This window comes from Trichoderma gamsii, assembly GCF_001481775.2.
Source record: "Trichoderma gamsii strain T6085 chromosome Unknown Scaffold_10.2, whole genome shotgun sequence".
Lineage (NCBI taxonomy): Eukaryota > Fungi > Ascomycota > Sordariomycetes > Hypocreales > Hypocreaceae > Trichoderma > Trichoderma gamsii.
Window position 1 is genome coordinate 75079 of NW_020171347.1, and position 25518 is coordinate 100596.

At 47.8% G+C, this 25518-nt stretch overlaps 8 protein-coding genes across 8 annotated transcripts; 5 read left to right on the forward strand and 3 right to left on the reverse strand.

Moving 5' to 3' along the window:
- Window positions 1-223: 223 nt before the first annotated feature.
- Window positions 224-1807, reverse strand: TGAM01_v203633 (hypothetical protein; the record flags this gene model as incomplete). The annotated part of the gene is made up of 2 exons (XM_018806076.1): window positions 224-1241; window positions 1326-1807. 2 exons carry the CDS (start codon window positions 1805-1807, stop codon window positions 224-226), a joined length of 1500 nt encoding a protein of 499 aa, XP_018660794.1.
- Window positions 1808-4269: 2462 nt separating this feature from the next.
- Window positions 4270-6096, forward strand: TGAM01_v203634 (hypothetical protein; the record flags this gene model as incomplete). The annotated part of the gene is made up of 3 exons (XM_018806075.1): window positions 4270-4587; window positions 4644-5906; window positions 5974-6096. 3 exons carry the CDS (start codon window positions 4270-4272, stop codon window positions 6094-6096), a joined length of 1704 nt encoding a protein of 567 aa, XP_018660793.1.
- Window positions 6097-7819: 1723 nt separating this feature from the next.
- Window positions 7820-8982, forward strand: TGAM01_v203635 (hypothetical protein; the record flags this gene model as incomplete). Its single annotated transcript, XM_018806074.1, has 3 exons — window positions 7820-8265; window positions 8328-8700; window positions 8770-8982. The coding sequence occupies 3 exons, from the start codon at window positions 7820-7822 to the stop codon at window positions 8980-8982; spliced, it is 1032 nt and encodes a 343-aa protein (XP_018660792.1).
- Window positions 8983-11414: 2432 nt separating this feature from the next.
- On the reverse strand, window positions 11415-16202 carry TGAM01_v203636 (hypothetical protein; the record flags this gene model as incomplete). Its single annotated transcript, XM_024549249.1, has 5 exons — window positions 11415-14761; window positions 14827-15046; window positions 15095-15379; window positions 15435-15732; window positions 15787-16202. The coding sequence occupies 5 exons, from the start codon at window positions 16200-16202 to the stop codon at window positions 11415-11417; spliced, it is 4566 nt and encodes a 1521-aa protein (XP_024405954.1).
- Window positions 16203-17593: 1391 nt separating this feature from the next.
- Window positions 17594-17996, forward strand: TGAM01_v203637 (hypothetical protein; the record flags this gene model as incomplete). The annotated part of the gene is made up of 2 exons (XM_018806072.1): window positions 17594-17799; window positions 17849-17996. 2 exons carry the CDS (start codon window positions 17594-17596, stop codon window positions 17994-17996), a joined length of 354 nt encoding a protein of 117 aa, XP_018660790.1.
- A 1064-nt stretch (window positions 17997-19060) lies between these two features.
- TGAM01_v203638 (integral membrane protein) lies at window positions 19061-20296 on the forward strand (the record flags this gene model as incomplete). Its single annotated transcript, XM_018806071.1, has 1 exon — window positions 19061-20296. One exon carries the CDS (start codon window positions 19061-19063, stop codon window positions 20294-20296), a length of 1236 nt encoding a protein of 411 aa, XP_018660789.1.
- Window positions 20297-20957: 661 nt separating this feature from the next.
- On the reverse strand, window positions 20958-22451 carry TGAM01_v203639 (hypothetical protein; the record flags this gene model as incomplete). The annotated part of the gene is made up of 3 exons (XM_024549250.1): window positions 20958-21012; window positions 21079-22233; window positions 22312-22451. 3 exons carry the CDS (start codon window positions 22449-22451, stop codon window positions 20958-20960), a joined length of 1350 nt encoding a protein of 449 aa, XP_024405955.1.
- A 540-nt stretch (window positions 22452-22991) lies between these two features.
- On the forward strand, window positions 22992-24815 carry TGAM01_v203640 (hypothetical protein; the record flags this gene model as incomplete). The annotated part of the gene is made up of 6 exons (XM_018806069.2): window positions 22992-23222; window positions 23279-23359; window positions 23411-23460; window positions 23519-24116; window positions 24166-24266; window positions 24317-24815. The coding sequence occupies 6 exons, from the start codon at window positions 22992-22994 to the stop codon at window positions 24813-24815; spliced, it is 1560 nt and encodes a 519-aa protein (XP_018660787.2).
- Window positions 24816-25518: the final 703 nt, after the last annotated feature.

A 25518-nucleotide genomic window follows, 5' to 3' on the forward strand; every position in this document is an offset into this window, starting at 1 on the left:
AAGTCGTTAAAATGTCACCGTCAAGGATGGCATCTAATTTGAAGTGATGAAGATGCGTGGTACTAATGCTATTTTCGTATGATTCGTTCGAATGTAGCCGTGACCATGTTTGTGCTTATAATTGCCCATAGCGAAGGTTGGCTGCTGTGGAAAAAAAAAAGGAAAAGAGGAGAAACAAAAGAAAATCCAAGAAGACGCCACATAACATATAACGAGCATCTCATCATCTCTTGGTCAGCCTCGTCGGCACTCGATCGCCGTTATATTTCAACGATGCCGGCGACTTCCCCGCCCTACTCCTAGACGGCGGTAGACTCGTGGCTGATGGTGGCTTATTTCTGTTTGCAAACGCAACGATAGGCTTCAGCGGCAGAGCGAGTATCTCTAAAAGGGCTTTGAACGGAAACGTTACAATCGCCACGATCCATTTCCAGGCCCAAGGGATAAAGTCCCGCCGACGGTTTGTATTCTTCACTGCAGCGGCGGCTAAAGAAATGGCATCGTCCAGTTTGACGTGCACCTGAGAGAATCTGGATTCTGTCTGAAGCTGGAGGAGTGTTGCCTTCTTCTCATATCGTCTCACGGCTCGATTCAAAGCGTCCAGCTCTGGTTGAATGGTGTTTCGCACATCTCGGCTGATTGTTGCCGCGGTCGAGTCCAGCGTCTGTCCGTGTCCAGCTATTTCGTGACCCTGGGATGTTGAACGACTTTCAAGCCTTTCTAGTCTCCTGAGCATCTCTTCTAATAGCGTCTCGGCCCCAACCTGCTGGCCAAAGGGGTTTTCGTGGACAACCTTTTGAAGATGTAGTGTTCGAGACTGGACCAGCGTGATCATGTGTGACAGCACACGCAGCTCAGCTGCCAATAGGAAAATCGTCAAGTTGAAATTGGAAACAAGCCCTTCGGACGGCCGACTGAGCTGCCCTCTGATGTAATGTAGGAGGTATGCGCTAAGCAGTGGCATTACGAAGCATGATACCAGTGCAAGGCTTTCATGGCGGTAAAGCTCTTTCAGAGCAGCCTGCTGTTGCTCCGTCATCTGCTGCTCCTCCCTAGCTTCCCTCTTTGCCGAGCTCGAGTCATCCATGCCATCTCCCTCTCGCTCTTCGGGCACATCGTCAAGTGGTGCACTAGTGCTGGGGGGTTTACCCCGGGAGTCGAGATCGCTGTCTTCCTCAAGGGATATGTTGACCGAGTTTTCTTGGAATAAACGGACTTCTTGGGCCGCGTGATACCATTGCCTATTAAAAAAAAAAAAATTAGGAATTCTGTTGTGTCTTTTTTCCTACTGGGGAGGAAGTGGCGGAACCATCACCGCTACTTACCATGGCTGCGTCACCGACCAATGAAGGAGGATGGCTGCGAGGCCCAAGAGCATGATGTCGGTGACGACCGAGGTGCCATTCTGGAAAAAGACACCAGCAACAGCGGGCAGAAAAGCAAAAGCCAGCGATAGAAAAGCCAGCGGCGATGATTCCCGATGAGATGGCTGTTCACCGAGAGCGTGTGGACGGGGGTTGAGGATGTCGCGTGCCTCGTTCAGGCTATACTCGGAAAAGTTGGAGCTCCTCCGGGGCAGCGCCTCGGACGACGAGTCTGAAAAGTGTCGCGACATGGATCCGGACCGCATCGAGGGCTCGTCAAAGGTTTTGGCACGGCGGATAAAGTGTCCAGGGGACGCGGCGCTGGCGTTGCTATTGCTGTTTCCGTGGCCGAGGCTGACGCCGGAGCTGGCAGCGAGCCCAGGCTTCGCTGGAGATGCCGTCGAGGCCTGGCGGCCGTCATCTGGCATTGCTGCCGCCGGCATGGCTAGGGTTATGCACGTTTTGTGCGGGATGTCAGCAGAGAGGCATTAGGCGGTGGGCAGGGAGGGAAGAAGATTGGGCTGGGTCGATCGTGGGAGAACGTGGTGGGTGGTATGCGCTGGATCGCCGCAGCGTCGTTACGTCAACAGGAATTCGAGGTGCAGCTTTGCGGTGGCAACCTTCAGTGGCCGTCCACCAGCGCTCCCAGCGGCTTTCCCCTGCGACCGACTAGCGCTCCCGCGTGGCTGGGCTGGCTAGAATCCGGGGTACAGCGGGCTTGTGCTGGTTTTGGCAGGAGGGCATGGCGGGTCGCAGCAGGTGAGATAATGACAGCGCACTGGCAGCAAAGCTCGATGCGCTCGAATCATTCAGATTCAGAGTGTTTCATTGATGTTTATCTTCAGTTTGAATGTTGATCCAGGCAGCCAAGCTGCGGAAATAGCGGTAATATTCTCCAATTCTTTCTACATTCCTCACGGAGAGCTCGGTCGATTTGGGTCGATAGTGACGGCGATAGCTGGGTCTCCACCGTATCGCTCTGGACGAAATGCTCCGCCATGGATGACAGGACGCTAAGCACCTACTATGACGAAATTACCTTGTAATTGAAGTGATGAATGAAGTTATCGCGGCCGGCAAAGAGCGGCGTATATTTTTGGTACCCGTAATCCAGAGCGAATGGACGCCAATGATTCATCTCTATCTTCAACTTCTTTCCACTTTTACATCTTATTTTCTGTTTTTGGCTTTATTTGATAAGGACATGAGCTGGCTGGGTATCTATTAGTCTAACATTCTTCTTTGTAGCGATTGTGACGCACTCGCAGCACTTTAGACGTTCCGCCATTGCTTATAAGACGTTAAACTGCTTGGAATACGATGGCGGCCTGAATAGTAGTGCTTCGTATTTGCATTCGAAATTGCTTCCATCTTCTCGAAGCGCTGCCATCAATACTGCAGACTGACAAGTCAGTTCCAAGAGATCGCGCCCCGCTTTTCGGGCCGCATGGCACCAACAGCTTAATTTCATCTTCCCGGGGACGTCACCGTCGAAATTCGCATTGAGCAATTTCCCAGCAGGGAGTGAATCCGCATCGCCGTCATGCGAACAGGCACGGCAATCTCCAGAAATACGATTCTCAATTTTGGATAAGATGCTTCTAAAAGGAGATTAAAATTTAATATGTAGCACCTGGTTCGACTATCTCTGCGATCTGCCCATCAACTGCTGGGAGGCCCGGCCTTTGCATGGGGGACACAGCACAGACAGCGGGCCATGCAATATGGAAGCGCACGGCTTCTCCAGCCCCCTATTCAAGATGACCAGATCGATGGCAGTCTGGAGAGATTACATCTTTCCTTCTTCCGCACGTGCTCGACCGGCCAGGACCGATTAAATTTCCCAGATCCAACAACTGGTGATGACCCCTGGCGCCAGCGGTGCTGCCAAAGATTAACGACATGGAGTCAACAATTTGATGTTCTATTTTTGTTCTACAAAGACAAGGCACCTTGTCTCTTCGCTGCGCGCCCTTGGCTTTCAGCCTTACAACATAGAAGGAATCTGATGGAGGCTATACTTGTCGTGATAGAGCTATGCTCTGCAAGGGGGCTTACAGTCTGCTGTTGCCACGTCTATTAGCATCTGATGTGCCCAGCCAATGCATGCTTGTGTACAGTATACATGTATACTACGGTGGAAGAGCTATTTGATTGCGATGGTAAAATCCGTTGTCTGCATAAACTGTGCTGTGCGCAGTTCCCCAACTTCGGAAATGCCGTGAGCAGTGATGAAAATCATGTTTGTCGGCATCTCCACCATAGGGCAGATCTGATCTTGAGCTCAAGCTGTTGGTTGGTAATGCTGCTTGAAGCGGGCAGTTGAAATTTGGGCACTACGGCCTAGGCCACAGCCCAGTTAGTACATGTGCTCCGTTCCTTGCCCTAGAAAGCACCAGACTCCAGAGTCCAGCCGCTCAGCTGCGCGCTGGCTGAGCGCCACTGGTCGGGTCCCGAAGCCATGCCGCATTCTCCTAGCTAACGCTCACTTGCAGTGGACCAAACAAGGCACGTAAGCCCTGAGGCTCGAGATGCGGCATGGGTTAGACGACAAAGGGCTAAACTTAGCAGACAAATGAACAAGCCTCGCACGCAGATAAAGCCACTCGGGCTCCCATGACATGACCACAGACCATCTCGTTGCTGCTCTTGAAGCACGGATTCCATCTCGTCTTTGCGATCCAGAGCTTTAATTTCTTTTTCTTCGCTTCTGTCTTCGCTTCCGTCTTCGCTTCGTTTCTTCTTCTCTTCTCTTTGTCCACTTGTCTTCTTCTATTTTCGCTTCCCTTTTCACATCCTACTTCTCGTGACGCCAACAATGGGTTTTTGATTTTTAAAAAGCCTGCCCTGCCCTGCCCGCCTTCAGCGTCCCACGCTCTTTGTCTTATCGCAGCAATCGATAAATATGCTATCGCGCAGTTGCGGCGCCAGCGATCTGTCCAGCCGCACTAACTGCTTTGAGCACCCGCCCCTGATTAGCCAATACGAAACCGGCGTCTGCGCCAAGCCCTTCTCAGCATCTGCTTTCCGGCCCTGCATTTCCAACTCAGCATTGCGCTCGACGGCCACGGCGGAAGAGTCGATCGCAGATTTTGCCGCAACAGCCCAGTTGCTGTTCTTGGGGCCACGGCTACGCTCAGCAGCCTCGCCCGGTAGCAGCTTTGCGCTGCAGTCGCCATCCTCCAGCGCCGACGCGACCACATCGCCGTTTCCCTGCAGCGCGGTCGTCCCAGCGGCCGTGCCCTTTCCACCATTCCCACGGCTTCATACGAGCTCCAGGCAATTTCAGCCACGGCCGACCCGCCCTCCCTAGGCGCGCAAAGCAACTCTCGCAGCGACGCCATCTCCGCAGTTCCTGCTTCGCACCAGCCCGCTCGCTCCAGCCCTTCCAAGGCGCCTGCATCGCCGCATCAGACTGTCTTTCATAAGCAAGGCCAACGCTCGATATTTGGCAGCTTCGCCACACCGGGCGCAAATCCGACTCGGCTACAGCGCCTATCGTCTGCTCGCTTGTGGAATCCCACCAACTCAACTCCCAGGCCTTCCGCCCACAGACGCCGCCCTTCAAGTCCGATTGGTCCCCCAGTACCGCTGCAGCATCCAGCTCTCGACGACTCTACCAACACCGCGGACCCAAACGTTACTGGCGCTGGCGACTATCCTCTGCTCACGCTCACCGAGCATATACAGGCGAGGCACTCCACATCAACGCCGATCAGCTTTCAGTTCGACTTGAATACAACGGAAAATAAGCGAATAAGCTTACCCGGATCTGTTCGTGCGTCGTACGACGAGCGACGCTCTCAAACGCTCTCTCCAACTCGGTTTGACTTTCCAAACAGAACCAGCGGCGAATTCAGTAGCGAATCTCCGCCGCCTGCAAACGTGCCTGGAATCGACAAAGGCAAAGGCGTCATGATGCCTGATAATGAAGAGTCGAGGAGGTCCTACTCCAGAGATCTGGAGCGAGGACCGGATATCATGGACCCCCATCGTTTTTCCAACGTCTCTTATGGCGACGGTATAGGATCTGCAATCTCCTCATCCAACTCGTCCATCATGGGCGAGGAGATTCAGCCAGATCTGGGAGAGGCCTGGGGACCGCAGCATCCATGCTTCCCTCACTTGAATCCTCATGTACCGACAGACTCTGCCGAGTATGCCAAGACACGGATTATCCGAATCCGCCGAGACTGGCTTCTCCAAGGTGACCTGGCTCCTACCTTTTCAAACCTTTATCCTGAAATCCTGGATCCTGCGGGGATTCCTGAACCTGAATTCCGGCAGATCATTGATAAGCTCAACAAAGAGCTGATACCCGCCTTTGATCCCTACAATTTTCGAAACATGTTTGATGCATTTGTTGGACTCGCAACTGGCTGGCTGTGGGATGACTTTGGTATGACCGGCATCAAATCTCGACTGAACAGCCTAGAGACCTGGATCGAGCAGTGGAATCGTGAGAAAGAAAAGACAACATCTTCCGAGGACGGAGTTCTCCCCCCAAAGCTGATTTCGCTTCGCCGCACGGGGTACATGACTGTGAGAAGGCCCTTTACCACTCCTTGACTAAAGTTGGCCATGAATGCTAACAAGTGTCTCTCGCTAGCTGGACATACAAATTCCAGACCCAGAGATTGCGCCGGCACCAAGTAGTACCGGTGCTGGCGAGTCTATGACAGCTCTACCACTGGAAGAACCAGCACCACCAGCACCCGTTCTTGTCGCATAGTCCGGTCTCTCATGAGACAATGCGATAACAGCACATTGGACTCTTCCTTCCTTTCTCTTTCCTTTTCCTATTCTCTTTACAAAAAAAATGCCTGCTTCGATTATTCTTTATTCTAACATTCCTTCTTCTACTTAATATTCTTACAACCATTAGAGCCGTCACGAAAGAGCAGGGCCTCTTATTACGATTTTATTTCTCGAACCTTGTTTGAGAGAATGTTTATGTTGATACCACAGGCATCGCACGGCGTTGGGGTTAGCCTTGCTTGTCGCTTCCCCTTGAAGGGTTAGCCACAAACAGCTTTTGGATGATTAGATGTTTTATCGCTGCTTTGGAGGTTAAAAGGTGAATCGGTGTAGATGTTGTCTAATATGTTGACCGTGCAGGGATACGGAGGGTTTCGACATTGATGAAATAGTAGCAGTATATATCAATGCTTCAAGTTTTATCTATTCCGCGTATTCCAGAAATAGACTCCGTCTCCTAAACATGCTTGCTGAGCACGGAGTATGCCGACGTGACGCCATCATGTGCTTTTCCCATATCTCATGCCTCCCCCTTGACTCTGGTGCTGAGTCTGATGTTTTTTTTACCCCTCCAAGCTTCAGCCCCTTTTCGTTATCGCTGTGCTTGCAGGAGATTTCTCAAGCATCATCCCACCATGTCGTAAAAGCCCCTCTCAAATTATCCGACGATGACTATGGCTATTACCTACTATTTATCGCAATATGCGGTGTCGGCAGATATCTCTAGCGATCGGCCGACGAGACCCGCTCAGCATATCCGGTAATAAGACGGCGCTTTGCCCTCTTCTAAACCCAGCATTCCTGCGCGGTCTCAACTTCGCAAGCTTTTTTGGATTCCGCACGCTTGTGTGGCTGGAGAAATCGAGCAAGCTACGTAGCTTAGCTACTATTTCATCTACAAAAGTGCATAGTTGGCCGTTCTCGTGATTTCTTTTTGCTTTCCTTTCCTTTTCTTTTGATCGCCCTTCCCCTTCCCCCTTCCCCCTTCTCTCTCATTCATTTGTTATAGACATGTTCATTTTTATTTTCGGAATGATTTTTTACGATTTATGATTTCATCACGATAGCTACATTTTTGGGTAATATTTGCCGAAGAAGGTGATTTTGGGAAGCACGATGGATACGACGACAACGAAGACGATGACGACGGATGAGAAATCTTGGCGCGAGAATAAGCTGGTGGTTTGGTTCTGCAAAGGAGTGCAGTTTGTAGCAGCGCAGTGGTTGCTTATTGGATTCGCGGTGGCGTGTGTGCTGGGGCGTTTTTTTCCATGTGAGTTTCTCTCTCTTTTACGATCATCTACTGTCACCAGATACTATTCCGGACGAAATTCGTTGCGATTTAGATGGGAAATGGAAGAAAAGAAGTGAAGCCGAAGAACCAGAGAGGACAAGACACATGAAATAAGAGAATTGAGCTAACTGCCCTGTTTTGTACAGCTGTTGCAGAGCATGGAGGCGTGATTCGGTCAGAGTACAGCATCTTGTATGGCGCCGTGGCCATCATCTTCTTAATAAATGGGCTGCAACTTCCTCCCGAAAAGTTGAAGCAAAATCTGACAAATTGGAGGCTGCATGTGATTATTCAGGGAAGCAGCTTTGCGATTATCCCAGTGTTTATGCTGAGTGAGTTGAATTCTTATTGGATTTCAATCAAGGCAAACTTTTGCTCCTGGAATCGACTGACATGAAATACAATGTTAGTCTTCATACACATCTGTCTCGCTGCTGGTGCCCTGAAGCATGGCACTCCTTCAATTCCCATCATTCTTGGCATGCTCGCGACCTCTTGTCTCCCCACCACGATCGCTTCCAATGTCGTTATGACGCGCTCAGCCGGAGGCGATGAAGCCGCAGCTGTTATTTCTGTCGTCATAGGCAACACCGTTGGGTCATTTCTCACGCCAATTCTGATATACGGTTTCATCCCGCGAGAGTCCGTCTTTGAAGACTGGCGGCCTGCAGACCCGAGCACGCTGGGAGACATGTACGCCAACGTGGCGAAGCAGCTGGGCTTGAGCGTCCTGTTGCCCCTGACAGTGGGCCAGGCGGTGAGGTGGTGGAAAGGAGATGTGGTGGCCAAGGTCTTGAGGGTTACGATGCTGGGGAAATTGCCGAGCGTGTGTCTGATCCTGCTGGTATGGTGAGTTGGAGATGCTGACCCTATGGCTTTTTGATGATTTTTATGCTAATGGACGTGAAAAGGACGACGTTTTCTGGCGCGTTTGGCACTGGTGCTCTCTATAAATTATCGAAAGCAGATGTCATTTTCAACGTTTTCATTAACATCGGCCTCTACATCATCTTCACTCTCATCTGCTTCTACCTCGCCCGTCCACCCCAGTTCTTCGCCAGATACATCAACCCGCGCGTCACGAAGTCCCGTCTGCCGAAAAGAGCCCAGCGCATATTCACGGTGAAAAAGATGTCCAAGGAGCAGACCATTGCAGTTTGCTTCTGCGGAGCGGCTAAGACAACGAGTCTGGGTATTCCTCTGGTGACGGCAATGTGGAGCCAAGCCGATGACTTGACGAGGGCGTTTATCACTATCCCGGTGTTGCTTTATACGATTGAGCAGGTGAGCGCCAGCACGCAGTTTTGGGTTTACCCTCACTCTAATTCGTGTTGTTACTGACTGGGCAAATAGGTGTTTATGGCGCAAATTTTGGTCTACTACTTTAAATGGTACTTACGACGCGATGGAAAATCGAGCGGCGACGATGTAGAAGCTGGCGATGAAGCCCAATCTGTGTCGCCGCAAGAGGAGGGTCATGAAAGCGATGCGACGGCTCATGATGGTGAGCATGTGGAAATAGTGCCAGTGGAAAGATTTGAAAAGAAGGATGTACAGACTGGATAAATAAGAGCGATGGTGGTGTTAGTACAATCACGAAGATACCGATGTAATACTTGAACATGTCATTTTACTGACAGCTTGCAAGAATCTTGATATAAGGGAGTGAATATAATTACCTGCATATGTAACTTCAAATGATAATAGTAATCTTTGTCTATTTGAAGAATCTACCCTTCTTTATGTAGGGTAAAGACCCATAGTGTAAACTCGCTACTGCCGCAATTATTAGTGCGAAAATAATGATTTCGTAAAGTATACCAACTTTTACATCAATAGGCGGGGTAGGGATAATAGAAGAAGCATGCGCCCGACGCGTACAAGATATCTATCGAGAATTAAATAACAATACAGCAAGTATTTGAAAATTTAATCAGTCACCTATTTATTGGGGGTTAATAAACGCAAAAAAAGTAAAAAAATAACTGCCCACACACAGATTTGAACTATGGACCTTTGCATTACGAGTGCAACGCTCTACCCCTGAGCTACGCGGGCCGTCTTCCTTATTGGCCTGTGGCGTAACCATTAGGCTTATAAATCCCTGCTTTCGTTTATTTTTTTTTCCAACTTCTGACAGCTGCTCCCCACCTGTGTCTGTCTAATGATGATGTTCTAGGTAATAGTAATCCTATTTTTACTGCTGGTAACGCTGATATACCTACTGTCCCTTTGCAGTTTTATATTGTAAAGCTCTTGTTTCATCTGCAATATCTCGCGTGCCTGTTATACTTGCAGTTTTGATTATATCTAAGCATTTACAACTAATTTACCTAGATGCGATACTCTAGCTGATAGGAAGTTGAGTTGCCTTATTAATAGCATACATCAAGGGGCTAAAGTCACTTGACTTTAGAGAGTCTTCCAGAAGAATGTGAAGCAGGTGTTAATCCAATGTAGTAAAGGTCCAATCTCTGTCGCTTATTCTTTCTAATAATTCCCAAGACATATTTTATAGCTACAGTACACTAATTCCGGTTTTTTTTTCTTCACAAGCCTATAAACAGCAGGTACTGTATGTAAACTGATATAACTACTAGTGGATAGCATTTCAATATGCCTTACTATTACATGGGTACATCCTAACTAGGTATGCTTATATTCTGTTACTAACTGTCCATTAGACTAGCTGCCTATCACTTTGAGCTCTGGGACTGTGTCTGCAGCTACATTTGCGCTACAGAGTTGTTTCCAGCAGGATGTAAGTCCAATAGGATGGCGACTTCCGTCCTGAGTGTAGCAGACGAGATATTACAATAATATATTGCAAGACGCAATGTATTACCTATGAATGCATAAGGCATAATACTATCACAAGACATGATAACACGTAAGGCGTACAACACATAGGGCATAATAATACATAAGATATAATATCATGCGAGGCAGGGTAACATAAGATGAAACACATAAGTATGTAGGATATGAATAAGTCTCTTGTCTCCCTTTTCTCTCTCGTTCCTCCTTAGCATCCTACAACGCCCGTTGAGTATTAGCGATTACATGTATGAGAGTCAGCAGCTCTTTGCGGATCAGTCTATCAGCTAAAGTACGCCAAAATTTTCCCAGGCTGGCGTTTCCTATAGAGTGACTATTGCAAGTCCTGCTGCAGAGAAGATTCATCACCATAGTAGATAGTTTTTCTGTTGAGGCTGGCCCTATGGGCTGAGCTTAATGCGCTCTTCGCATAGAGCATCACTTGTCTGCGCGATCGAAAAGAAGCACCTCGTTTATTGCAGCCTTGTCGTTCAGCAGCTGGACGCGCTTTTGGTTGTTCTGGGTACGGGTGTTCTTATCTGTAGTCACATGACTTAAAACAGACGTGACGGACAAAGAATTTAAAACATTGGAAGTAGCCATTCTGAATAGGATGATGATCCATCTGTGATCACATGCATTCGAAAAAAGATATTGAGGCTTAACAAAAAGCTCAATCTATACGAAGTAGGTATAAGTAGTATTTATATTTATTGAGGATGCATAGCTTTAGTTTTCAGCCGAGGCCTCTTCCCTACTGTTAGGTTTGAATAACTTGGATATGGCAACTACGGACATGCCTCATTTGCTCTTTGACTAACCTCAGGGGTAAAAAAGCCATTCCCCCATTGGTTTAGTTATTCAGTATAAGACAGTTGATGAAAGTGGGGAATGATCCTGACTAGTCTACACGCGAACCGGCAGATTTTAACTGCTTGAATGTCTCGGGTGTACTTCAGGCTTCTAATGGGCACTGCTCGGACTCTGGCTTTCAAACAGCTATATCCTCGGTGACCTCCCTGTTAGATCCCCAACCAGCAGGTGCTCACAATTTCCCCGGTATGGCTCGACTGTCAGTCTAAGACATGGCGCATCTCATATATGTTGCGCAAATGCACTGCACAAGTAGGAATCAACAGTTAAACTTGTTGCTCTTTTCTGCGGCCTCATGCAGATATTGGCTAGAACGGAGATGGGATACAAGCTTGGAGTAGCCTGACAACAGCTTCGCACCCGTTTTCCGCAGCCCACGAGAGCAGTTTTTGGCCGTTATCATCACTCAAGTCAACCTCCCCTCTATCCAACAATAGCTCAACCATCGTTTCGCTCCTGCTCCTTACAGCCCGCCACAGCGGCGTCTGGCCATTTCTGTCTTTTGAGTTTACGTCGGCCCCCATATCAAGTAATAGTGTAACTGTGGCCTCGCCCCACCACCCCGTAGCCCACGACAGCGGCGTCCGACCACTTTGATCTTTTAAATCTACTTCAGCTCCTGCATTAAGCAGTAGCTTAACCATAGCCTTATGGTGTAACTCCGCAGCCCATGATAATGGCGTCCGGTTAGTTTGATCTTTTGAATCAACCTTAGCTCCTGCATTAAGCAAGATAGTAATCGCAGCCTCATTGCTATACTGTCCAACCTGTGCCATCTGCGATAATGGAGTTCGGCCAGTTTTATCTTTTAAATCAACCTCAGCTCCTGCATTAAGCAAAATATTAGCCACGATTGCATGCCCGTGCTGTGCAGCCCACGACAGTGGCGTCTGGCCATCAACATTTTTTGAATCGACCTCAGCTCCTTTATCAAGCAACAGCTTGACCACAGCGTCATGCCCTCCCCGTGCAGCCCACATTAACGGCGTCTGATTTCTTGAACCTATGAAATCAATCTCGGCTCCTGAATCAAGCAGCAGCTTGACCACAGCCTCGTGCCCGTTCTCTGCAGCCCACACTAGCGACGTCTGGTTAAATTTATCTTTTGAATCAACCTCAGTTCCTGCATCAAGCAATAGCTTGACCACAGCGTCATATCCACAATATGCAGCCCACATTAACGGCGTCCGGTTAAAGTGATCTTTTAAATCGACTTGAGCTCCTGAATTAAGCAGCAGCTTGACTGTAGCCTCGCGCCCTTTCTTTGCAGCTCGCCACAGTGGCGTCCGGCCCTTTTGATCCTTTATATCAACATTAGCCTGACCTAGGCTAAGCAAGGCAGTAACCACAGCCTCGTGCCCTCCCTTTGCAGCGCATGAAAGTGGTGTCCGGCCCTTTTGATCTGTTAAATTAACCTTAGCCTGACCTAGGCTAAGCAAGGTAGTAACCGCAGCCTCATGCCCTTCCTTCGCAGCCCATAATAACGGCGTCCAGTTATATTTATCTTTTTGATCGACCTCAGCTCCCATATTAAGCAATAGCTTAACCACAGCTTCTTGTCCTTTCTGCGCAGCCCACGAAAGTGGAGATCTATTACCTTGAGATTTTAAATTAACCTCAGCTCCTGCTTTAAGCAAGATCTTAACCACGGCTTCGCGTCCGGCGTACGCAGCCCACGACAACGGCGTCATGCCACCACAATCTTCTGAATTGACCTTAACCTGGCCTGTGTTAAGTAAGATATTGACTGTGGCCTCATTCCCGTACTCCGCAGCCCATGACAGCGGCGTCCGGCCACCATAATCTGTCGAATCGATCTTAACCTGGCCTGTGTCAAGCAAGGTTTTAATTACTGCCACGTTCCCCTTCCGCGTGGCCCTCGACAGCGGCGTCTGGCCTTCTATATCTGTCGAATTGATCTCAGCCTGGCCTGTGTCAAGCAAGGTCTTGACTACCGCCACGTTCCCCTTTTGCGCGGCCCATGACAGCGGCGTCTTGCCATGTTTATCTTTTGAGTTGATGTTTATATAAGTTTGACCGTTATTTTCTAGAATGGCTGCCAACACTCCTACCAGGCGATACTCCGCCGCAATGTGTATAAGAGTGGTCTTTGCTACTGGAGTAGGACCGGAAGGACGGCCGAGTTGTATAAAAAGACGCACCCACAGGTCGAGGATGACATTTGAGGGCCATGAAAGTAATTCTAGGATATTCTTCGGAGAAAATTTGATGGCATCGCATTTTTGCAAGTGTGAAACCCATGAAGTCACGGCATAGTGCAAAAATGGTAATTCAGCCTTTAGTCCACTTCCATGGCTTGTTGATTGGCTAATTTCCTCCATCTTCATGTAGAGTATGCAAGTCTTCAAAAGTTGGAACTGTGCCATTCCGATTGCCTCATCGGTTGATGTTAAGCTGTTGTCTAGGGTTACCAGGCCCTTATCCATGAAAAAGTCTTTAACGGACTGATGAATGAACTGGACAACCTGCATATTAAATCCAGGAACAACTGTAGCAAGTCCTCGACTGAGCTTGATAACTTGTTGATCCATTCGTTTGCTGTCAGGTATGTAGTCATATGCTTTTTGACACTCTTGCAACGATGGACATCTGACGTCGATGACCATCGCCCATCGCAGCTCTTCCGTGGACAAAGGCCGCGCTGCGAAGCATACCCATTGGATCAGTCTCAAAGAGGATGACGTCATGCCCTTTATGAGCTCTTTATATAGCTCATGGAGGCCTTCGGGAGTAGAACGAATAGTCGCCTCGATTTTATTTGGCCCATCACCATCCAGCTCCAGGCCCTGAACTTTTTTCACTACTAGTTGTGTCCACAAGAAAACACCTGAAGCACGAGATATTATCAGATCTCGAATCTTAAATCGTGTCGGCTCCTCGAAGGATGTTAGCTTGAGTGTGGATTTCACGTAAGTGGAAATGTCGCTTTCGTTTTCCATCTCAAGGCACACCTCAAGCAGATCCCGAGAGCTTAGTATTGGATAATGACGACAGCTGAAGCAAACACGGAAATGGATCCAAGACGGAAGCCGCGATATTCTCTTGAGCAAAGCCTTGAACCTCTGGACGAGGTTTCTTGCATCATCCTCACCACATTCATCTAGCGCATCGACAAACAACCATATTGAGCGATTCGCTAAGATCTGTGGAAGAGATAATTCAAAGAAACGCCAAAGTTCTTCCGGATGCCACTGCCAATTCTCAGGAGGATTACCCATCACCTTGCACCTCTGCTGATAGGTATCGACGAGATCTGGGAAGGCTTCAGGGGCCTTCTCAAGGGCTTGATGAAGTATAGATCTTAAGAAGCCAAGAGGAGTTTTTTGAATTGCATTACCACGGCCATGGAAAAAGAAAGACAGCACGACATCATCGTCTTTTGCACTGGGTATATCTCGTTGTTTACTAACGGCGTACTTGAGCAACGTAGATTTCCCCGCGCCTGGTTTTCCTTTGATCCAAAGTAAACATTCATGGGATGTGGCCCACTTCATATACGTGTCGTGTTTCAGCAGCCACTCGCATGTCCCTTGGATGGCATGATCAATGTCGTTGCCACGGTCCTGCATCTGCTCAAAGGCTAGTGATTGTAGGCAGTTCTGTTCACCCTGTGACAAAGTTCGCTGTAATAGGCCTGAGAAAATGTTAATATAATCCCTTCCTAGCTTGATCGGCTTGGCGGTTAATTTGATCACATACTCCTGCGTACTGTAATCGCACGTAGGGCGAGTGTTTTTATTCGCCCGAGGACTTTATCATACTCAGGGTCTTCCTCCGCAAACTTGACCATTTCTGAGTGTGTGCGATTGATGGCGCAGATATGTTCCGGTCCGTTCTCCCAATTTCGGCAATGCGTGGCGGATGCCCTCGTTACTAGGACGGCCAGCTCTCCTGACATTCTCCATCTGCCCATTTCATCCTGCTACATGTTAGCACAGGTCGTCCCGAACAATGGATGAAGTCACACTTTTAATGCGGTTCGCGATAAGCGGGTTTCGTAAAATGAAACAATCTCAGACTGGCCTTGGCCCCCTAGAGCCTTTGAAAACTCACGATGCTGGATGCTGAGGATCTGCGAATTGTTGGATCCAATAGATTCTAGCAGAAATCTATTTGGTCCATCACCAGCCATGGGGATGAGCGAACGAATGTCCATGCCGTCATGTGGGACACCAAAAAAGGAAAGACCGTAAACCGCGCAGCCTAATTTTTGGTCCACTTCATCCTTTGACTCAGACAACGATATAAGGAACTGCTGAAGTATTAGAATACTAATGTCCCTGAACGGATGCTGTGAGTGCGCTTACCTGTTTGACGACCAATCCGCCCAGACTGTGGGCGATGAATACGATCGGTTTGAACGAACCATCAAATACGAGGGTTCGAAGGTCGGAATGGAGAGCTGTCCCGAGATCCTCCAGATTCTGAAAGCTATCGCTGTCTGGAATATTTGACTCGTAGCCGTACACCATAATGCGTGCAATACGCTGGCCACTTTCAGCAGTGATACCATGCGGGAGTGCGTCTCTTAGCCACATGTGCTCTCCACCCCGCTCTTTAAATGACCCAAATGCGTGTCCGCCAAGGCCACAGATGGCGATGATGCTTAACACTGTCAGTGCTGGTATTCATATAGAAGTGGAATGGTTAATTCCTTACTCAACTTTATGATCCTGCTGCGGGGGAGCGAAGAGCGTGGTAATACCGAGAAAGGCATGGTCAAGCGCCAGGTTACGAAGCTCACCAAATTGGCCAGAAGGTTCGGGCAGAGAGATCCTCAATGGGAGCTGGCAGGTGTTTCGAAAAAGGACTGTGGCCGTTTGAGAGCACCCATGAAACTCCTTGGCTAAGGATTGTACCACCGGTCCAGCAGGGCCATCTCTTTCCACCAAAAATGACTCTAGCTTGTCTCTATCCCAGTCATTCGGCACACCTCGTACGCGATATGTCGGCTCTTTCTTTGGTTGAGGCCTCGGTCCTTTTTGTGGCTGAGATGTTGGTTCTCTTCTGTTTTGAGGTTGATTGCTAGCTGAAGCCCGTTTCTGCCATGATTGGAGCCACCCAAGGAAACCCATTGTCAAGCGGACAGGCCGATGCAGTGTATATGTAAGTTTCAATGGATTTTGCGACGCATACGGCGAGAAGAGGCTCTCTACGGTGCACAGAGTGAACAGACTGACTATATAATACTACAAGGCAAGCCTTCGCTGTTTTTGCCCAACGAAACACCCAATGGCCGTTGTTTGGGCCTCAATATCACGGTCACGTTGTTTTTTTTGAATGATGTATCCACAGTGGCCGTCCAAATAAACATGGGAGCTATTACGAGCCAATCCCAAGCCAGGGGGGCGCACACACTCGCCTGCAAGAAAACAGCAGCCACAGCGCCGAGCCCAAACAGCCATGGACACGTCAACTGCCAAGGGATGAGGCTGGGAGGCATGGAAATTCTTGCCATTCACGTGGCGCATCTCCCTTGCCTACATGGTATGATGCCGGGCACGATAACGATCTGACCGGAGGCTAAAGTTCGGCGCTTTGGACGAGGGATCAACGCGCTGCCACCACTATGTGCGGTACCAGGCCAAGCTGATTGCGGGTGGTGTTACTCCTATGCCACATTCTAGATCTTCAAAAAAAGTTCTTTACCTAAAGAAAGGCTTTCTTTAAGGTTAGTAAGATACCGTGACCATGCATTAAGAATTCTAGTGTGCCTTTCATATGAGTTGAAGGGCTTGAGCATTGCTATTGGTAAGCAGCCGATACCTAAGAGATGCTTGGTTGGTGATAGATTTCCTTCGAGCATATGCCACTGACATATGATCTAGGACTTTAGTTGACTGCGCTTTTTAATTCCGTAAAGAAGGGTAGCCAGCTTCAGTTGAATGGAAAGATCACTGAATGTAAGTCTCATGCGAAGGTAAGTGCAAAAGAGACAGATATTTTTATCGCTAGATAAAAGCGTAGCGGAAATGGATTCCTGCCTAAACAAGAAGTTACTGGGATATCTCGCAACTTACAGGTGGCACTCAGCACTAGTTCGCTGAAAAGAAGCTATGGATGCGGGCTATTCACATTAAACAAAAAGTGTCAGTCGTGCGCCATAGCACCCACATGAATAGTCTGTATTTGGAAATCGCCAGGTACGAAGGCGCTATCATAGAAACCGAAAATATATGCGTAGCTGAGCTGTATAAGCACTATAATGTACGATCTTGAACCATAGGATCTGCATTAACCGTAGATAGAAAGTACCAGGTGTTCACAAGAAATTACTATAAGCTTATTCAAGAGCTTTTACTCTAATTTGGGGAAAATATTGTTGCTTACCGCTATACATCGTAATGGGTCTGCGAATTGGAAAGTCTATAAAGACTACGTTCAGGACTCCTTTGAATAGCACATCACTACTGCTTCTAGATTCTTATCCTGCACACAATTTCTAAGGCTTCTCTACCTATTCACCATGAAGGCATACATTCTACTCAGCCTTGCTGCCTTTTGCGGCTCAGCTACCGCCTTTTGGGGACAACTGGCGGCTGGTAATATAATGCAAAGCGAGGGTGGCGAATATCAATTCATCTACTTGACCGACTACAACACCGGATCTAAGTATGAAACCGAACTTCACGACGGCTTTAGTGGATGCGTGTCGTCGAAATGCACGGCTGGGTAAGTTTCGCCCAAAACAGTAAGCACTGGAAAACTAACTGGTAACCAGATTCTACGAAACGACTCCTGGAGGTTATAGCTTTAATGCTCTGCTTTGGAGGTCTTCTGATGGCTGCCATCACATCGATTTCCAGGGAGCTCTTAGTTCACACAGTGGATATTGCTGCGGATCTCTTCCTTGTGACATTGGGGCCTAAAGGAAGATTTTCACTTCGTCTTAAAAATGTTGCATTTCAGCATTTGGACTCAGAGTAGCGCGAGACGGCTAAAGGGACATTGGAGTTGTGGAGGGAGGTTGCGAGTTGTCGGAGCTTGAGCGGAAAAGAGTACGCTGGTGCGGACCTATTGTAGGTTGTTTGATAGCGGAAAAGCCATATACATAGGCCATCTATAAAATCATGTTCGACGCAAGCTCTCATAACGCAAGACCAATTTAATAATCATGTATGTTTTAATGAGGCAAAAGAGAACAGATGGACTTTACATGTGAAACGCAATTTTATTTCTATAGTTCTTATGGAGATTCTGGAGCCCGAATTCTAGACATGGGCGGTATTTGTAAAAGCCAGAGCGATATGCCACACACCCCTGCTCTCCCTGTAAATGTTACGCTGAGAGAAATAAATAGACAGCTAATACGACTTATTCGACTCATCATCTTTGTATCTAATAAATCATTAGCTGCTTTTTTTCTCTTGCACAAATAGACTCATGCCACCCAATCGAAAGTTCTCTACTGTTGGTTGGTTGTCCTGCCGTTTTACCCGCACTACTCCAGTGTAATAAGCTCACTACCTTTAGGGTCTGATTGCGCCGAGAAACAGCGGCATCTCTCCTTATTTTTCATTGAGCTGGTAGAGTGAGGCTGAAAGTGTTAACTTGTGCAAAAATAGTAGTTATCGGCTACTTGTGTCAATGAGATGGATAGGCTGTCTCTCCTAGGGTGTACCAACACATGAGATCTTACACAGACTGCAGTGAAGTCAGGCAGATTCTCAGCAGACTAAAGGCATAATATACTGCTGGCAGTCAAGAATGCCTAGATTATCTCATGTCTTTAGTCATAAGCACCAGTTGAAATACCCCGGTAGAAATTTGGTATTTGTCGTGCCTTATGGGGTACTTATCCCCGAGATGACTGGCGGAAATATCTTCTCCGGCAAATCCGCCTCGATGCTTATAAAACTACCTATATAGCTAAGCCGTAGCCTCCAAGCGCAAGTTGATGTTGTGGACATCATCCCCGAGTCACGCGACAGTAATGATGTCCGTCGCTCGCATCAACGCCGCGTTTTGTGTTTTCTGGCTTCTTCTGTTTGTCTTTTCCTCTTTCTTTTCATATGATGACCCTTCTTCAATCTTTTTCAATGCCGAGCGAGCCTATAGACAGCGCTTTTCTACAGTGAGAACTGAAGAGGCAGACGCATATATCCATAATCCGCCTGCTAGAGTTACACCAACCCAGCCCGTCGAAAAATTGCTATGTATCGGCATCCCTAGCATCAATCGCACGACCGAGTCGTTCCTCGCTTCGACCGTTTCTACATTAACCGATACACTCACGCCAGAGGAGCGCGCATCAGTTCGCATTGTTGTGCTGCTTGCCGATAAAACGCCTGCGAAGCATTTTGCATATGGCCAAGACTGGCTTGAGCCGCTGGTTGATGAGGTCCTCCTCTATGGTGAACCACCTGATGGAAGCTCTGTATACCGCCGCATCCCGTTCGACTTGAAAGAAGGAAATATTCGTGGCGATGGCCGTGTGGAGAATATGAGGCTCGATCATTCGGCGCTCGTGGAGGCATGCAGAGAGCAAGAGTATCCGTACTTTGCGCTGGTAGAGGACGATATTGTTACACTGCGAGACTGGTTTCCTCGATTCAAAAAAGGCTTGGCATACGTCGAACAAGAGACTGAAAAGACTAACAGAGAATGGATATATCTGCGATTGTTTTACTCGGAGATTTTGATGGGATGGAACAACGAAGAGTGGCTCTCCTACTCCAAGGTCATCTTCTTGGTATACGCCGCCGTGTTAGTCGCATTTTTGACCGGGAGGAAATACTATATGCGCAAGGGTGCTTCAGCGAGTGTATCGCCACATACGCAACGTTATCTCGGAGCCCTCATTTTTGGTCTCTGGCTGCCAGCTCTTATCGCTCTTTACTTTCTCTCCGGCCGTCTGTCTGCTAACAGACTGAATCCGTTTGGCCTAAGCGAGTTCCATGGAGCTCGGGAGATGCCACATTACGGATGCTGCGCTCAAGGACTTGTTCTTCCGCAGAGACACTTGGAAGGCTTTCAAGCATTACTGAGAGACCCGCCATACGACTTCCCGGGAGATATGATATTGGAAGGCTACGCAGAAGATCGTGGATTGGTAAAGTGGGCGTTGGAGCCGAGCGTGTTTCAACATGTTGGATTTAAAGAGTCATCCGAAGGAAAGCGCCGAACTGAAGTTTGGAACTTTGGATTTGAACGGCAATACAAGGTCTAGGAAAGGAACGGGTGTATAGTAATGGCAGTGTGTTTTTAATTTTGGAGGAAAAAGTGATTTAACGCCCCAGTTTCATTATCTAATACCCCGACTGGAGCTCAGCAAGGTAGCTAGTCCTTGTATTTTAATTCACAGCTGAGTCAAGCAGCTTGGTTTGTTGAAATGTGGAGTCCCAGTATGAAGAATTATTATTGAATCAACAGAACCTTCTATAACTTTATTTGTAACTACTTATTTTTCTAGATCCATAGACTCTAATTGTAGGACTGTTCTCAATTCCGTCTGTGTTACTACCACCGTTGCTTCCTTGCTTCCTTGCCCCTGCTTACCTGCAATACAACGGAGGCATGGGATACAAAGGGAAGATCACATATTAGGCATACTTTCGACACTTTTGGTACGCAACAAAGACCAGAAGCCTGACCTTGACAATTGATTAGGCTGAACGATTGGAGCAAGTCTGCTTTTTGAACATCCACTCTGGTCAAAATACCGACCTTGGATACCAACGCCGTCGTCTTTCCAATACAACTTTAACTTGAGCTGGACTTTCAAAGAACAAGATCATTAAGTCCTTAGCCTCGACTGCTGGCTTCCCGTACCGCTCAAAGCTGTACGAATAGCGACACTTTCTTGAGGAACATCAATAGCACTCTCTCTTTTAGGTTTTGCCATTTGTAACTGCGTGATTGCCAATTATATAGCCATTCTTTTTCCTGTATTTGAACGGTTAGTATTTGGGTACGCTAAGTATGGCGCCTTGTTGGGTAGCATCAACTCACACGTTGCTCGTAACGGGTAACGAATACTCGTTGAAGGTACCCATACAGGGCGGACCTTTGCAAACAGTTGCGGTTCGCTTGGTCAAGTTGTATCGGATATGGGCCAATGTTGTCTGAGCACCTTTGTATGGGTAATCCGGCACATTCTTCACTGTGCAATCTTCCATGTGTTGACAAACAGAAGAAGGAAGTGATAGATGGTCACAGAATGCCTCGGTAATCTTCTCTGCCGTTAACTGCTTGTTGTTGAACGGTCGGACTCGCTGCGCGACTCTCACGGCGCGGAACCAGCTGCTGCCACCAGGATAGCGATCATTCCATTGACTCGCTTGGAATGACTCGCTGATGAAGTGATTTGATCCAACTACAAAGTGGTCTCCGTTGGACGGATATCCTAAGTGGACACTACTGGGAGTAATCTCCATGGACATGATGAAGTTGTCGGCTGTGCCCACGATAAGCTTATTCGACAAATGCCTCGGCGCATTTCTCACATTAATGAGAGCATTGGCGAAGTTGATATTGTGTAGAAATTGCCTTCGTACAAGAGACATCGGCAGTAGTGGCTGTTGTTCACTGCCGGGAGGCAAAGTCAGATCAAGCGGGAAGTAATCTTCGGTCGACATGAGTGAACTCGCGCAGACTCCGAGTCCAGCAGAGTTGAAGCCAGAACGGCCTAATTGGCCAGCCTCAGTTGTGACAAACATGACGGGGAGGTCTTCTGAAGGGTCTGGGTGGATTTCCAGGTAGACCGCTGTATCTTTAAGGAAGACATTGGCCGACATGTCCCAGTTTTGAGACAAGATCACGTCGCCGTTCTCTAGGGACTCGGCAAGGAATCCTGCAGAAGTGCATTCTTGAAGCTCTTGGACATCTGCCGGCTCGCTTGAAGCGTTGTTATCAAGGCCATTTTGAGTGACATGACCGTTTACAGCTTGAGAAGTGCCTGCAGTCAGACTGGATTTTGTAGTCGGACACGGGCGAATAGTTGGTCCTCGGACCCTGGCAAGATCGTAGCGAGCATTGAGAAACAAAATTTGGTCTAAGTCAACCCCAGCACCATCGGCAATGCCCTGAAGCTCAGGCAGCGCTTCGGGAAAGTATTTATCTATTCCCGGAAGATAAACTTCCTTGATAATGCGCAGCGATATGTCCCTACGACATTGAGAGTTAGCAAATGCATGCGTCTGAATAGCCCAAAGTAGACAGAAGAGGGCACGAATCAACTCATACCATGGCAGTAGTTTCCCTGGTTTGTGATAATGGGCAAGACTGTCGAGAATCTTTTGCTTGGCTTGTTCTCCATGAGTAAAGCCGCGATCATACGGCAGTCCCTTGAGAACAATATGCTGGTAGTTCGCTGTCGAGGTCATGATGGGCTAGTGCTGACTTGGCGTCTTGGCTTGCTGTCTTGGCTTGCGGCTGATGAAGAGGTTCTGGTCCAAGTCCTGTTTATTGGTCAAAGACGCTCTAAACTTCACCAGCTCTCAACCAGGGAAATGCGACCTTAATGTAGCAATGCAGAGCTTGGCCATATAAGCGGATAATTTGATATACAACGGCAATACGATCGTCTTCCGAAAACATTAGAGGCCATATCGCGATCTCGGCTTGGCTACCATCTCGAGGACTAGATATCCGCTAGTTTGTGATAGTTTTGGTAATTCGCGGGGTCGGCATAATTACTTCTCTAGGTAATCACGGCGAGAGGCGTCTGTCTATACTCCGCCCCCCGCAATAGGCTCATGGGGCAAGTTTGTGGTGGGTGCTAGAGATAACGGCCTTTTACCTGCTTCTCAATATGTTAGACAATTTGTTTAAGAAGGACCCGATCACTGGCATGAAGATACGGATGAATAGGAGTAGAAATTCTCGGCTTTGTGAAGCTTAGGATTCTTGCGACAGTGGAAGCCATGGATACTGAAAAGACCGCCATTGACTCGACACACCACGATCGTGAACTTGGTGTGGAAGAGCCAGATGGTGTTCACCATGTGGCAGACAATGTTTTCATCAAGAAGTCACAAACGGATCGTGATGATGCCCTAGATTTCCTCCAGTCTACGGGAGATCATGCTTTCGACTACACAGACAAAGAAGCAATCATGGTCCGGTGGAAAATTGACTCGATGATGATGCCACTCGTAAGCATCAAGGATACTCAGCATCTATAAAGTTGATGTGCTGACTATTTGACTAGTTACTTGGAACGTATACACTGAATTTCCTTGACAAGGGCATTCTTTCCAACGCATCAGTGTTTGGGCTTAAACAGGACACGGTAAGATCTTTCCTATTATGATACTGACGTCTTGTACTAACGTTGTTTCAGCATCTAGTTGGACAGCAATACAGCTGGGTTGCAAGCATTTTCTATTTTGGGTATGATATGGCATTTGGACAGGCATTGATAAAGACAACACTAACATTTGGCAAACAGCTACATGCTAGGACAGCCGGTTAATGCATACCTACTTCACAAAGTGCCCATGGGCAAATGGCTGGCCGGCAATGTGTTTGGATGGGGAGTGTGTATCTTACTCGCCATCACCGCTAAAAACTTTGCAGGTCTTGCTACCACTCGCTTTTTCCTCGGGCTTTTCGAATCTGTCAATAACCCAGCATTTGTGCTCATCACTGCCCAGTATTACACTCGCAAAGAACACTCTCTTCGAGCGTGTATATGGTGGGCAGGAAACGCGGTTGGATCTTTCTTTGGAGATCTAATCGCGTATGGCATCGGGCATGGCCACGGGCCGCTCTCGCCGTGGAAGTACATGTTCATCACATTTGGAGGCGTTACAGTCCTCTGGTCTGCAGTGCTGATGCTGTTTTTGCCCGACTCACCATGGAAGATGAGGTTTTTGAATGAGCGAGAGAAGAAGATTGCGGTGTTGCGCGTTATGTCTAACCATACTGGAATCAGCGCCTCGCATTGGAAATGGAACCAGGCACTATCCGTGCTTGTAGATCCGCAAGCATGGATATTCTTTTGTATTGCATTTATCCAATGCTTGCCAAGCGGTGGGTTGACTGCTGTAAGTAACCCTGCTCTCTCATTTGATGCATATAACTAAGGCAGCCTAGTTCAACAAACTTATTCTAACTGGTCTTGGATATACCAACCTCGAAGCCACGATATACTCTATGCCAGAACATGCCATCCAGCTGTTTGCTGTCATAGTTGCGTATGTTTTTCTGTGTCCATCCGATAACAGGACTAAGCTAACAATAATAGGGGTATTGCCGGTTCCTATTTGAAAAATTTCAGGTGCATCGTTATTGTGCTATCCAACATCCCTCCTTTGGTCGGTAGCTTGATCGTGTATTACGTGTCCGCATCCGACAAATTGACACGCTTGGCCGGCGTTTACATTCTCTTTACAAACACAATCAGCTATATCATGGTACTGAGTCTTGTGGCCTCGAACTTTGCTGGAATGTCTCGGAAAACCACTGTTTCCGCTGGCATATTTCTCTCATATTCTGCAGGAAATCTCGTCGCTCCACATCTCTTTATCGACTCGGAGGCACCTCTATATCCCACGGGATTCAGAGGGATGATTGCTTCATTTGTAACAATCATCGTGCTGGCCTTTGCTCTCATGGGATATCTGATTGTACAGAATAGGAGACGTGACAAGGTGTACGGCAAAGTTGATCCAAATGCTGTACAAGAGGATGATTTTATGGATTTGACGGACAAGGAGTTGCACTACTTCCGATATGCCTGGTGAGTGTCTAATATTTGGTGGTCGCTTGGAGAGCTCCACAAGTCAGAATATCTGCCGCAAAAGGACATATACAGTTGGCATGCTGAAGCTGTAGCTGAGAAAATTGTGTCCAAGTGCTGTTGAAATCTATTTTCATATCCCCCATAGTTCTCCGTGCTTATCTCAACATACTTACATGTAGTTAAAGCGTTTTAGTAGTATACTCAAGATCTCTACACGGATTAGCAAGGCCCTCCTATGCATAAAAGTGGCGTGTGAATAACACTGATCCCGTGGTATAACGTATATGCAGGTAGTAATTACATGTAGTAACTGTGTATATGTATTATGGCTGAACAGAGATGGGCTCAATTATTTCATTTCTTAGATATTTCATTTCACAGATATTTCATTTCTCAGATATATCATTTAGGTAGTTGCCAGATACCAGTACGCAGCTGCCGTAGCGTCCATAATAATCCCAATTCTGCACTCCAAAAATTCTCTCTTATCCATGAATGTCATCTTGTAATCGTGGTAACATGAACGAAAGTGAGCTGTTTTAACGAACTATCCGAAATAGGCATTTGGAGCTACCTCAAAGTGAACCTTGGAGTCGGGAAATTCGACAAGGGAGGGGAAATGCGCTAACGTAATATTGGCCACCAGCTATCTTCCCTAAAACAGCGGCCGCCCCCTCTAGATACAAGGACTCGCGTGAGCCGAC